General features: G+C 41.0%; 1 protein-coding gene across 3 annotated transcripts in view; it reads left to right on the top strand.

Annotated features, from left to right (window-relative positions):
• The window catches only part of sec16a (SEC16 homolog A, endoplasmic reticulum export factor), a 31,772-nt gene that overhangs the window by 13,082 nt on the left and 3,979 nt on the right, over positions 1–14,711 (top strand). The window contains exons 13-29 of one of the 3 annotated variants that reach the window (XM_080756688.1): positions 156–237; positions 1,667–1,784; positions 2,071–2,182; positions 2,617–2,725; positions 3,430–3,570; positions 5,674–5,787; positions 6,586–6,769; positions 7,221–7,681; positions 8,174–8,221; positions 9,382–9,546; positions 10,244–10,330; positions 10,432–10,491; positions 10,613–10,721; positions 11,527–11,667; positions 12,055–12,143; positions 12,500–12,571; positions 13,165–13,203. In XM_080756688.1, coding sequence (XP_080612814.1) covers positions 156–237; positions 1,667–1,784; positions 2,071–2,182; positions 2,617–2,725; positions 3,430–3,570; positions 5,674–5,787; positions 6,586–6,769; positions 7,221–7,681; positions 8,174–8,221; positions 9,382–9,546; positions 10,244–10,330; positions 10,432–10,491; positions 10,613–10,721; positions 11,527–11,667; positions 12,055–12,143; positions 12,500–12,571; positions 13,165–13,203 — 2,131 coding nt within the window. Of the gene's footprint in view, positions 1–155; positions 238–1,666; positions 1,785–2,070; positions 2,183–2,616; positions 2,726–3,429; positions 3,571–5,673; positions 5,788–6,585; positions 6,770–7,220; positions 7,682–8,173; positions 8,222–9,381; positions 9,547–10,243; positions 10,331–10,431; positions 10,492–10,612; positions 10,722–11,526; positions 11,668–12,054; positions 12,144–12,499; positions 12,572–13,164; positions 13,225–14,711 lie in introns of all 3 variants that reach the window. The other 2 variants (XM_080756687.1, XM_080756689.1) reach the window with 2 other exon arrangements.

The following is a 14,711-nucleotide window of genomic DNA, read 5'->3' as shown; positions in this document are numbered from 1 at the left end:
CATCGGGACACAAAAAAAATAAGTATATTAATAATAATCAAATAATGGATGATCTATTTGTCTGGCTCTGAAGGAATAGGCAGTGTGATGTTTTGTTTTTACTTATTTCACAGCAACGGAACATAACGGGTGTTTATGTCGTCTTTGTTGCTTAGGTTTGCAAACAGTTTGCCGATCAACGATCCTCTTCAGACGGTATACCAGCTGATGTCTGGGCGAATGCCTGCCTCAGCCACTGTATGTATGACCATGTCCTCCTCTACTTTAATACAAATGTATATACTATAACAGGATATGCGTGGGTCAGTAAAAAGTATTCAATAAACGGTATCGACATTAAGGCCTTAAAAGCTATCAGCGGTGTTTACGACTGATAGAAATCCACATGTAATATAATGAAATTCCATAAAGACAACCGCGCTGGATGGGTCAGACGTCAGACCACTGCCAGCGGATACATTGTGTATGGTCATTGCTTTTTAAGGGGAGACCTTTAACCTCCTGTAGGTATTTTTTCACCTGAACTGGAAACGGTCAGCCTAGGCTTTCATACCCCTTTTGTTTATTAGGCATTTTTTGTATATGACAACTTCAGAGTATTATTGACAATGATAATAAGTAATTCAGTTATATAAAATGAAAAATAATAATGTCAGGTAATGTAAATTCCACATACAATACATAATAAAAAAGATATATAAATGTGATAAACACGAAAAAACAAAAAACAGTTAAACAATGACAAATGTGAACAGACAAACAAAACATAGACAACAGGACGGACACTCTTGCTCTCAAACTTTTCCAACATGTTGTTGTAAATTAAGTAAATTACAGACATTCTTTTTTAAATAAGAAAAAATAAAATAAAGAAAAAACACTCTGTTCCTTTTTTTCCTTTTCTTTCTTTCTATTGTGCTATCTATTGTGTAGGAGGGGTTAGCGTGCACCTATTGAAATATTCAATGAAGGGTTGCCATGTCTGGTAGAATCTATCTTCACTTCCTCTCAATTCAAACTTAATCTTTTCCAATTGTAAGTAGTGCATAACATCTCTCATAAGTGAAGTGTGAGTCGGAACCTGTGCTTGTTTCCAATTCAACAGTATCAGTCTGCGAGCCAGTAGAGTCACATATTTTACCATGTTATATTGGAAAGTAGACAGTTTGACCCCGGGCCCCGTGACTCCCATAATTGCTGTCAGTGGATCCGGGTCAAAAGGTCTTCCAACAATGTCTGACAGTGATTTAAATATACTTTGCCAATATGTGTATGTATATTAGTTTAGTGCAATGCCAGAACATATGAGCTAGAGTGGCCGGCGACTGGCCACATCTGTCGCAGGCTGGATTCACATTTGGATACATTCTGTTGAGTTTTTCCTTTGACAAATGTAACCTGTGTAATATTTTAAACTGTATAAGACCGTGCCTGGCACATACTGAAGAAGAGTGCACAAACATTTGAGATGTAGACCATTGCTCGTCAGTGATAGATATTCCTAAGTCGTTTTCCCAAGCATTTTTTAAATACTCCAAGGAGGCATTATTATCTAAACATGAGAGAGAATTATAAATAATAGAAACACCTCCTTTGAGCAATGGGTCAGGTAGTTTCATACCCCTTTAAAGTGTTTCTCATGGAGAGCTCTTCTTTGTGCCCCTAGTGCTGTGGAGAGGAGAAGTGGGGTGACTGGCGCCCTCACCTGGCCATGGTGCTGTCTAATCTCACACACACCCTGGATCTGGACACACGCACCATCGCCACCATGGGAGACACTCTGGGTACGATCGGTCACATCAGTGAACACATGGTTTTAAACATGGAGTGCCATGATTTTTGTACTTTTTTTACTCTAGTAGACCCCCCCCAGGTGTGGTTATAATTTCATTCCCTGAATAATGTCTTCCCTGTGTATTTTTGTATCGAAATACACCACTTTAGTGACATCATAACATCGTCGTTCTTCATTGCACGCTGACAGTAGCCATTCTACTGTAACTACTGAGCTTATAGAAGCCTATTTTCAGAAGCACAAGTCCAAGCCCTAGTGTTTCTGTGCTCTGCCAGCCTCCAAGGGACTCATCGATGCCGCCCATTTCTGTTACCTGATGGCTCAAGTTGGATTCGGAGTGTTTACCAAGAAGAGCACCAAGATGGTTCTGATTGGCTCCAACCACAGGTGAGCTGTGATACATGCTAGCAGAGAATTAGCCTCAATAGGATCCTATCATTCTTTTTTTTTCTTTTTTATTATCATTTATTTTGAGGTTTTTCAAACAGACAAAAGACCAACAGACTGAGACAGACTTACATAAAAGACAGTGTGCATACATAATCATACACATGAGACACTTTTAAAAATATATAATTAACTAAAACAATGAAACAAAGAAAGGGGAAAAATTGAGTTAAAAGGTAGTTTTCAAGTGGTTTCAAGCAAGTGAGAAATGGGGGAACAATGTGCCCTCTGTGTGTGTGTGTGTGTGTGTGTGTTTGTGTGTGTGTGTGTGTGTGTGTGTGTGTGTGTGTGTGTGTGTGCGCGCGCGCAAGTGAGTGTGGGATGTCCTTACATGGTAAAAACGGGATGCTATCTTTCTTATATCTCTTCTTCAGTTTGAGCTTCTACCATTTTGCCAGCAATGAAGCGATCCAGAGGACTGAGGCCTATGAGTACGCCCAGTCTCTAGGCTCCCAGGCTCCCTGCTCTCTGCCCAACTTCCAGGTCACTTCTTCTTAGCCACTGAGCATGCTTAAAATGTATTCTCTTCATATCCTGTGCTTAAGACCGTAAGCCCTATATACTTTGTTGTGTAACGCTACATATACATTTACTGTATTGCTATTATAATCTCTCTGCTGGAAATTATAATTTCCAGCAGAATACTGGTGTAAAAAGTGTATGTAAAATACGTTTATCTGTTAAATAACACATAACTAAACTACCTTATAAAAAGTAGATCATAACTGTATATTCTTGTCTTTATTGATTTAGCTTATATTATTTACATTAAAACCTTATCATCCAAATCTTTTTAGTGGGGATGTCCCTACTAAAACACTTTTTTCGCTCCCGATCCCTATACCACAATTTCTCTCTTAGCCGATACCGATTACCAGTGCTGTGATCTTGTGTTGTGTTTATAGCTATCTAGCTATATACTCATGTTGTGTTTTTAGCAGATTCCTCACTTAAACGTGCACTTGCAGTTTGGGCAACTCGAAAGCAAACTCCACATGCCCAAACATTTTATTTACCTGTCATCTCCTGTGTCGAATCGGTGGTTAGACTGGCATATTCGCCGATACCGATACTGATACTTTTCAGATACCGATACAGTATCTGTAGTTTTAAGTTATATTTGTGTAAGGCTTAAGTGGTTAATGTTGTATTGACTGTTGCATACCTCGGCCTCCGTACCGTTTCAGGTGTTCAAGTTGATCTATGCATGTCGACTGGCTGAGGCGGGGCTGAGTGCGCAGGCCTACCACTACTGTGAAGTCATCTCTAAGAATGTCCTCATGCAGCCTTCCTATCACTCACCTGTCTTCATTAGCCAGCTCATACAGGTACGCACACAATTGTCTGTGACTCCTAATTTCTCTCTCTCACTCTCTCTTTGTCACCCTCCGTTAATGTTGAATATACTTTACAGGACTGTTTCCCAAACACTGGGTCGGGACCCATTTGTGGGTTGCGGACAGATTTTATGGGTCACGACTCGAGTAAAATCCTGTTTAACTTTTCCTACATTTAAAAAAAGAAATTTTCCAAAAGATTATTATCTTTTAATTAAAAATAAAAATAAAACAAACGAATCTAAGAAATTCCATAAATTAAAGTAACTAAAAAAGCAGTTCCTGTAGAAACTGCATGGGCTCGCTGAAAACCTGCAATGCATATTATGTACAGTAGAATGTATTAAAGCTGAAGAAAAAAATGGTATGGGCATATACAGTACTAATGACATCAGCGATCTCCATATATGGGCATAAAAGAGACAGAAAGACGGTTACTCCGACAAAGCTTCGGCACTATAACTCAGACATATTGTTCGGATAGAGCAACATACTGTAGGTGTGAGAAATACGACCATAAAGCTGAACATGTTGAAGTTTGAACTAGATTTCTAGCACAAAGTATGTGGAAGTAGTTGGATGCTGAAAAAGTGGCGGAATTTAGAAGAAAAATAAAGAAATAATAATATAGTATAATATATATATATTATATAATAATAATAAAGAGAACTAGTGTGTGTTCGCTGGAGCCGAGCCCACAATAATAAATATAGCTGCAAGCAGCGATAAGACGGGACAAAGCACTGAGAAAAAAAAGTGTGATCTAAAATAAATAAATAAATATAACTTTAATTTAATCAAGTGAATGGCGGGCAGAAACCTTGCCCAAATATGGGATCGCACGTCGTAGATATGTCAAACATGACAGACTGGACACATGAAGTCAGAGTTCTACATGGGAGAAAAGACATTATATTATTGGACCCCATTGTGTTCATACATTTCAGAAGGAACCCGACACTTTGGCGAGTGATTTCGGTATTGATGGCTCAGCCTGAGTAACAAAATATCAGCCTGGCTGGGCTCATGCAGCACACCAGCGAATGAACTTGGTGGCGCACTAGATCTCATGTTCTCATGAACATACATAATACATGTTTGAGGACTAAATACACAAAAGTCCAACCAGGACATATTTCCGTTGTGGTTCTCTTTGTATCACATTCCTTTAGTTTACAGTGCTTGAATAATCCAAAAATAAACTACATCAAAGTTTCACTTATAAACACCCACATAACTCACAGTATGATCCAAGCGTTACTGCATCTTCTCTCAAACTATACTGTTTAAAATGCCAGCGGGATAACAGTTCCACACACAAACAAGAAATGTGCCTGGGTGAGCATGTTGGGATTAACACATGCTCACATCCTTGTACTTGCATGAGACTGTTGATCACGGGAGTGGATTGTCCAATCCATGAATTCAAGGCATTTTGAGTGAAGGAGGGAGCCTGGGTGAGGAGAAGAACATGAACGACATTCCTGTTGGATTCAGATCATGAATTCCAGAGATACAATAGTGGCTACAAACAACAATAATGTTGACTATGTATTTGACACTTCCTTCTAATTTCTACATTAACTCGCCAGAGAGGTTTGCAGCCTCTAAAGTTTGACTGTGACTGACGATAGAACAATCTACTGCATTTGACTACTTGGCCTTATGGTCACTCTACCATGACCCTCTTCCCTCTTTTCAGATGAACTGTAATTGGTGTATTCATTTGTTAATTAGTTAATTAGTACATGCAGCTTCTTTCTGTAATGCTGTATCCTTTGTATGAAATATGAGATTACTCTCCTTTTTTCTCAGGATACTCATCTGCATACCATTGTTCTAGATTTGCTTCCCTTTATGTGTTGTTGCATCGCTCTGCTTTCTTCTGTATTTATTTGATTTATTTGTCTGTATCCATGTCATCAGATGCTATCAACTATCAGCTGATGATACATGCTAATGAGTTTATATTTGAAGAAAACAGTGGTTTTAATCTGTACATCCGTGAGTTGGCAGGTTGATATTTTTTGCATTTATCTCTATTTTACATGCCTATTTACATCTTAAATGATTATCTCTAATGTTTCGGCACAGATGTCTGAGAAGCTGCGATTCTTCGACCCCCAGCTGAAGGAAAAACCCGAACAGGAGCTGTTCAATGATCCGGAGTGGTTATACCACCTCAGACAACTGGATGGACAGTTCAGGGTGAGTTATACCACCTCAGACAACTGGATGGACAGTTCAGGGTGAGTTATACCACCTCAGACAACTGGATGGACAGTTCAGGGTGAGTTATACCACCTCAGACAACTGGATGGACAGTTCAGGGTGAGTTATACCACCTCAGACAACTGGATGGACAGTTCAACCGTTGCTAAACTATTTGGATTGGCATGGGACAATCGCTTTTTGGGGTGGGATTTAGTGAAGGGCTAATTGGTGGCTAAATTATTTGAAGGGACCTTATAATGTAAACTTATGTTAGAAATTAAACGCACAATCATACATGTGAAAGGTTTCCAGGCTTATGCATTCTACTGGCCTTATTTTAAACTTAAAGCAAGATTTAAGCAAGAAAAAAAACTGATTGATGTAAATGTTTGAAATGGATTCAAAAGTTCCTTTTACATTTTACTCCACTTTGGGATTTCCTATTAACCCATTAAAACAGCGAAAGCATCTGTGTCATTTTAGATTTTTGCGTAGGATATTCAAAAATAGCAGATATACAAGCTTCAACATTAGCGTGAGAACTACTGTAGATTTGTACGATCGGCCTCATGTCTTAATGGGTAATGAAAATCATAATTCTAATGATCTATTTTGAAATGAATGGATGATACTGAAGTTTGTTCACCCTGAAGAAGACAGTATTATCTGTCCGAAACGTTGGTGTCTCTGGGTCCTCATTAAATCCTTAATACAGAAGTTGGCTTTTTATTTTAGACGATAATAATGATATTTGTGTGTGGTTATAATATAAGTGAATATGTCTCTTATTAGACGGGGGTGATAGCCTACAATGCAGACAGGGCCACTCCTGCACAGTATGACTGCAGCACCCCGAGCTCTGAGCTGGACCATCCCTGCAGTCCCAGTGAGATGGACATCACCACCACTGACAACCCTCTGATGACATCACTATTACCTGGACCACCACCACAGGGAGTGCAACTGATGCCCCCAGGTGTGTGTGTGTGTGTGTGCGCGCGCGCGGGCGACTGTGCGGGCACTTTGCTAAATGTTTGGCCCAGTATCAGCTATTATAGGAAGCCACTCAATTTGCAGGAGGCGTTGTTTCCTTTATACTGTACATGATTGATGTCTGACAAGTATGCCAACTGTATTGTACAGTATGTAACAATGCTCTGTCTTATAGGCACTTTGTAACTGGCTGCTTTCTTATTGTGTGACTGTGCCGGCAGTGTTTATGAACTTAATGTACTTTATGTGGACATAAATTCATATTTCAAGTGTAATGTGTTGTGTGTGTGTGTGTGTGTGTGTGTGTCTGTGTGTGTGTGTGTGTGTGTGTGTGTGTGTGTGTGTGTGTTATAGAGACATCTCCCTCTCTTTCATAATGAATCGGATTAAAAAGCAATGTGTTTTATTTTCTCTCTCTCTGTATTTATTTATAGCTCCCACTACCATTCTGCAAGACGGGTTGGGCCAACCCTCGCACATGCCCCCCGCCGACAGTGTCTCGTTCTACCCGGTGCCCCCCAGCCAGGTCCCAGGACCAGGCTACCTTCCACAGGACCACCCTGGATTCACCCCCGCTGCTCCCTTCCAGCCTCAGGCCCAGCCTGAGCAGCCTGGTCCCCCGCCTCCACAGATGGGCCACATGTCACCTCACATGCCCCCTCAAATGCACCAGCCGCTGCCTCCGATGAACCAGCCTCCGCCGCCCCAGATGTCCCCTCACGTGCCCCAGATGTCCCCTCACGTGCCTCCTTCTCCCGCTCATATGCCCTACCCGGAGCAGCCGTCCTATCATGGTCCTCCGGAGATGCAGCAACCGCCTCCTCCAGTGTCTGCCTCTCCGGCCCGGAGCTCTCTCACACCTCAGATGGACTTCTATGACCAGATGGCCAATATGGTTCGTTCGTTTGTGTCCGACAAAATGTGCATGACATTTTCTCCTCTTGTCTGTCTCTAACCCATTAAGACCTGAGGTCGATTCTCACAAATGATCAAGATCTGTTTTGCAACCAGGTTAAAACTGCCTTACAGTAGTTATTGCTGCAAAAAAGTGAATACAGGTGTAAAGGAAATAATGTTAAGAAAAGCTGCTAATATAGTTTCAGTAAAAGCTTTTTATTTTAATGGCACCTATTTTAGGTTAAAAGCACAATGTGTTATGTGACCAAGCTAAGATATGTACAGTATATAGTAGTTCTCTGCCATCTTAGTTGTTGATAAGAGTCAGTTTAAGGCTTAAGATTTCTGGACATCAACAACAACCATGCCCTTTAAATACTTAAGCCCTAGCATTTTTCAAAATAAAAACAATATGTACTGATAAATGTGTACATTGTGGAAAAACAAAGAAAAGCTATTAAAGCTAACAGTTTGTGTCCTGTTGTTTCAGGGCCCTGGAAGGAGATCAAGGACAGCGTCTCAATCCTCAATGCACATGGTATGATATATTTGTGTTATTTTATATCTAACTCAAACAACTTTGCATGCATTGCTTGTATTGTTTTTGGGGATCTTTCAGGAAATTACTGCTTCAGCATTCTGTCCTTTTGTGTTCCCAAGAAGGTACCTAAACTTGCAACATGCTGCTAATTATCGGTAACACTTGCTATGCATACCATACCATGTCTATAATGCTTTTATAATATCAGGCAACTGTCTCATGAAAGATACAGAGCAAAGTTGAGCCATAAAATAATTTTGTTCCCAAAATAAATTAACACATTTATAAATAAATGCACACTATATTTGCCATATCAAAATGCATCACTAAGGCCTCTTGAATATTAAATCATTGCAGCTTAGCAAAACAAGAAAACATTTGTTAACTGTTTTCTATTAGTCCGGCAGCCGAGGTGGACGGGTGTAAAATTTGGTATATAGTCTTTTTTTATTGGCCTAAAATATTGTCTATATACATACTATATAATATATATACATTATACAATTCATATAGTATCATGAGCTACGTCAAAAGTTATTTAACAGATAGATCTGATGTGGTTAAGTGATGCAGAGCGACTGAGATGGATTTTCGAACAGAAGATATTTGCATTAGCAGAATATATAGAGAAAGCTTGGGACATACGGACAAAGAAAACTTATATGTGATGTATTTAATTTTAATTTTTATTGCTTATTTTTGTTTTAGTTTTATCAAATACTTGGTGTAACTTCTGTGTGGGAAGTGAACGTGATATTGTTTATTTATGTTGTTGGTGTCTTATAATCCCGTATGGGACAAGACACGAAAATAAAAATGAATTATTTCATTCATTCATGAAAACACTTGCTGACCGGCTGTCAGTATTGAGCTTTTTTTTATAGGGGTTTCTTGTGACCCTACCATTAACACATTTTTTACATAGGACAGACCTGTACATCTTAAGGATTCGAACCGAGATGTGCTAAGAACGTGTGAGGACGTCCTAGCGCATCCTCAATGATACAGGGCGAGATAAGAATATTCGCCTTTTAATATGTTGTTTCAGGGACCCCACAGAAGCAAAGATTTGAGTTAAAAACAAGCTCATACGAGCTTGTAGATCTGCTATTTTTCAATAGCTAAAGGCCCCTTTTTTGGCCATTTTGTTTCTACAGGTTCCAGGTCGTCGCTCTCGAACTACATCCGAGTCGTCGACTCACTCTGGGGGACGAGAGCGGAGCAACTCGTACATCACACATCCTTCACCGCCTCCACCCTCCATCCCAGAGCAGCCCCGCAAAGAGGAGCCCAAAAAGAACAAGAATATATCCCCTAAAAAGGTAGGATATCTGTGTGAAGAATGTATACACTAGGCCTGCAACTATCCAATATTATGACATTTTTATTATTATTTGTATATTCTATTTAATCAATTAGTTGGATTGGTAGTTGGTATTTACCTTACCATTGGGTTTTCAAGCTTTCCTTTCTCTCTTTTAGGGTTAGTTGATTTATTTGAATTGCAAATAACCCACACATCAAAATCCTCCGCAAAAGTAACAACCCACATGTGTTGTGTGGTAGTCATCATCATCATCATACTATAATTCTAACAATGTCTGAATGTCTGAATGAATGAATGTCTGAATGAATGAATGTCAGAAACGGCGCGTTATCTCATCATTGCCTGCACCAATCACTCCCACTTTTCACACAGGCATGGACCATAATTATATGGAGGTCGATTTGACACATTCATGATTAATAATGAATTTATTAGTGAATAAAAAATATCTCACAACGGGTAAGGGCTAGTATTAGCTATAATAAATCAAACCAATTTCCATAACAAAACATCACACAGGAGCTGTGTATAAAATATAATTTATACTTGACCTGCTTGACTCACACAGGTACCTTATCCAACAGCCAAGTTACATGCCTAAATCATAAGTTAATTTAATTCCAAAGAAGCTGTTCCCAGGAAGTATCAAAGGAAGGTGTTCCATTGAGAAGCATGTATGTTTTATTGTGCAGGGTGGAGGAGGTGGCGGCGGCGGCTGGCTGGGCTGGTTCAAAAGGGGGAAGAATGAAGCTCACTTGCCGGACGACAAAAATAAATCGGTGAGCTTACCAGTGATGTAATTACAGAATCACAGTTTTTTTTTTCTTTTTGCAAAACATCTGTGAATCCTACTCATGGTGATGATTGTTTTAATTTTTAGATTGTGTGGGATGAAAAGAAGCAGAAATGGGTGGACCAGAACTCAGAGCCTGAGGAGGAGGTCAGTTATTTAACTTATTTTCCTAATAGTAACTATGAGCAAATGTGTTTTCTTATGGTTGGTGAATAGTGATTTTTAGATGGACCATGTTTGATATCTCTGTTTGAACTAACTTCCCTAGTACAAGCCCCCTCCGCCCCCTCCCTCGTTCCATAAGATGGCTCCCATGCAGATGCCTGGAGGACCTGGAGCGCCACCAGGTGGTGTCAACATGTTCTCCAGAAAAGCAGGTATTAGCATAGATTAGCATTTGTGTCACTTCACAAAAGTGTCTTTTGTTGGGGCAATTTTTTTTGGGCTACTTTAGTATAAAGTTAATTGTTTTTGCGCCGGGTCCGTATGTATACGACCCTGCCGCCAGGGGACGCTAGGGGACCTTATCAGCCAGCCAGGTCCGTATACGGACCCCAACATATACTCCATGTATATAACGGTTGAGCCCAGAGCAGCTTTTAACATTGGTCCGGTTGCTATGGCAGCGCCCCGTCACCACCAGCTATGGGACGTAAAATCTGATCACCGTTTAGCTTGGTTACAATCAGGATTTGCAAACCTCCATAAGTCGGAATCCAGGAGAGCTGTCCTTGGTGGATCTTCTGCCATCCAAAATTCGGATGTAATTTGTGCCTTTGTACCGCGTCGCTCCTGACTTGTAAATGTTTCTGGCTAGAGGTAAACACTAAACAGTGTGTGCTTGTGCCAATGATACTAAAGTGTGTGTACTGAGTGTGTGTGGGGTGGGGGGGCGAAAAGGGTTATAATGCAACAACATTTATCCCTTTCTTTTCTTTTTCCTTTCTGTAATTTTCTTTTATTTATTTTTTATATATATATATATATATATATATATATAAATTTACTTCAGTCATGCATTTTTCTACTATATTTATTATTATTGTTAACGTTACACTAGTTTATGCACTAGTTGTACAACAACTTACTTTGACACTTCCCTGTCCTTCCTAAATAAATAAAAAAGGTGTAAATAAAAAAGACAACCTTGCCTGACAGTGCCGACATGTTCCTCGTTGTTAGGCACTAAGAGCAGATACGTGGATGTACTGAACCCCAATAGAAGTACGAGGCCTGGTGGGCCGGCACCTGTTGCACCCGCTGACCTGTTTGCTCCTCTGGCACCAATGCCCATGCCAGCCAATCTGTTTGTGCCTGGTGCAGGTATGTGTTATAGATAGGTTTTCTTTATATTTTTTTACTTGAGTAACAGTATCAATACTGCATCAAAATGGTATCAAAATGTACTTAAGATACCAAAAGTAGAAGCACTCTTTATGCAGAATGGCCCATTTCACAAGTTTTCAAATCTATACAAAATAGCAGATCTACAAGCTCACAATGTGTCGCATCAGGACGCATTGTGTGCTATTGTGCGGCTATTTTCAAGTGGCCAAAATGTATATAATCATCAAAATCTACTTTTCTCTTTTCAAATAATTGTAGTGGAGTAAAAGTACAATATTTGCCTTTGAGATATAGTGGAGTAGAAGTAAAAGTAAAAATGTAATCTTACAATAAAGTGTTGCTTATTCTTTGGTGTGTCATTAGCTCCAGATGATCAGCAGCCTATGGAAGGAAGTGTCCCAGAAGGAGCAAACCAGGAGCAGAATGCACCAAACCCCAGTGCTGTTCCCCAGGTGCTTCATCATTACAGTAGCACTTATGGCTACACAACTTTACCCAGGATTTTCAGTCTTAGTTAGACTTCATTTACTGGACATATCCTAAAACAAGGAGATCTAGAAAATGCACTGCAAGAAAACCTGGAAACCTTTGATGCAGTTTCTGGCATTGAAAATATTTTGTGTATAACAACTGCAGATTGTTTCTTTTGTATGGTAGGAATCAGTCAGGGTAGGTGTTCACATGCACCTATCTTTGCAACTACCTTGCACAATATTAAGGGGGGGGGGGGGGGGGGGCAGTCGATCAGCCATACACAAGCTTATGAAGTTAGGTGGTATTTTAATGCTCTTGTCATTGACGGCCCTAGATGTTCAACCCAACATTGCTACCCCCTGGTTCAGAGGGTCCTCCAATGCCCGATGGATCACAGTCTGGAGAGGTAAGACAACCGTGCTCCGCTCAGCTGGCAGGACAGGTCGTCCCTAACATCCATAGTACCATCCATAGTACCATCACGCCTCCATTGAAGCATGACACTTATTAGCTCTTAACACAGTGGTTCTCAAAGAAGGGTCTGAGGACCCCCAGGGGTCCTTGTGGGGTTTAGGAGCCTTGGACCGTTACAGGTGAGATCTGCATTTTTGAGAGTTATGGGGGTCTGTGGGGGGGGGGGGGGGGAGTCTTGAAATTAAAATGTTTGAGAACCACTGTCTTTACAAGAGAATGAGAGTGAGTCCGCAATTGTATGGGGAAATTGGAATGTGTGAATGCTTGCATGATCAATTGAATAATCCTGAAATTGCATGGGGATAACAAAGAATATAACATTGGCACCATTGGCAGTAAAAATCGTATTCACTTCATCTGTATCCATTTGGCCTAAATCATTATTTTGCTAATGCTGATTTTCTTTTTTTTAATTGGTTTTCAATGTGAAATGGTGGAGAGTGGAGGCTGGCCTAATCCAGTGCATGGGAGATGATTAATCTGGTTTTGTGGTTTTGTGTTTATTTCCCCTCCTACTGTCTTCAGCTGTCTCGCTCTAGCTCAATGAGCTCTTTATCACGTGAAGTGAGTCAGCATTTAAACCAGGTACCTCTAGCTGGTCCTCTCACACCCACACGTCACTCACAGTACACAAACACCCCAAGGAGCATGCTTCACATCCCCACCCATTTCAAAGGAGCTTGATTGGCATGAGAAAACATATATAAATATACACAAAGAGTGTACAGAGTGTAACTCTGAGAGAGTACAACTGGAACCAAATGGACCTGTTGGGGTCCATAAATTAACATTGATTTACATCAGGGTCCCAGGGATATAAATGCCATTAAGTGGGTCTGCAGCCTAATGCATGTCCAACTGGGGGTTCTTGAAATGAAAGTGGTTGAGAATCACTGCTAGAGCCATAAACATCTTCTCTTATGGAGGTCCTTGGCGTATATTTTCTAATGGGGGTCCACAGGCTAATAAGTGTCAATTTGGGGGTGCTTGACATGAACAAGTTTGAGAACCACTGCTTTAGCCAACCCACCGCAATAAGCATGCTTCACTCCCCACCACAAGAAGTATGCTTCACACCCCACCACAAGAAGCATGCTTCACTCCCCACCACAAGAAGTATGCTTCACACCCCACCACAAGAAGCATGCTTCACACCCCACCACAAGAAGCATGCTTCACTCCCCACCACAAGAAGCATGCTTCACTCCCCACCACAAGAAGCATGCTTCACCCACCCACCACAAGAAGCATGCTTCACACCCCACCACAAGAAGCATGCTTCACTCCCCACCACAAGAAGTATGCTTCACTCCCCACCACAAGAAGCATGCTTCACACCCCACCACAAGAAGCATGCTTCACTCCCCACCACAAGAAGCATGCTTCACACCCCACCACAAGAAGCATGCTTCACTCCCCACCACAAGAAGTATGCTTCACACCCCACCACAAGAAGTATGCTTCACTCCCCACCACAAGAAGCATGCTTCACACCCCACCACAAGAAGTATGCTTCACTCCCCACCACAAGAAGCATGCTTCACCCACCCACCACAAGAAGCATGCTTCACCCCCCACCACAAGAAGTATGCTTCACACCCCACCACAAGAAGTATGCTTCACTCCCCACCACAAGAAGCATGCTTCACCCACCCACCACAAGAAGCATGCTTCACCCCCCACCACAAGAAGCATGCTTTAACTTCACCCCCAGCACAAGAAGCATGCTTAACACCCCCCCCCCCCCCCCCCCCCATCTTTGTAGGACGGTGTCAGATGGAAATTGCTGATCTGCAATGTTGTAGATCGTCTATTTAATATACGTTTTTCTTTATTTGTTAATGCTCAAAATAGTCCATAGTCAGAGTGAAGCACGCCAGAGACTTTTGCAAGACTGCCCATGCTTTGCCATTTGTCATGGCCGCACATGCTTATATTAACCCTCGACATTGCTTTGCATGCTTACTAAAACACAAGTGAACCCAGTGATACAGTAGAGCAGGTGTTCTCAACCTGGGAGTCGCCAAATTATTTTGGTGGGTCCCCAGATTATTTTCCAAAACAAAGAAAAA

Source organism: Protomyctophum bolini (assembly GCF_963924005.1).
Source record: "Protomyctophum bolini genome assembly, chromosome: 22".
Classification (NCBI taxonomy): domain Eukaryota; kingdom Metazoa; phylum Chordata; class Actinopteri; order Myctophiformes; family Myctophidae; genus Protomyctophum; species Protomyctophum bolini.
Note: the sequence above shows the minus strand (reverse complement) of the source record. Positions and strands in the feature narration are given on the sequence as shown.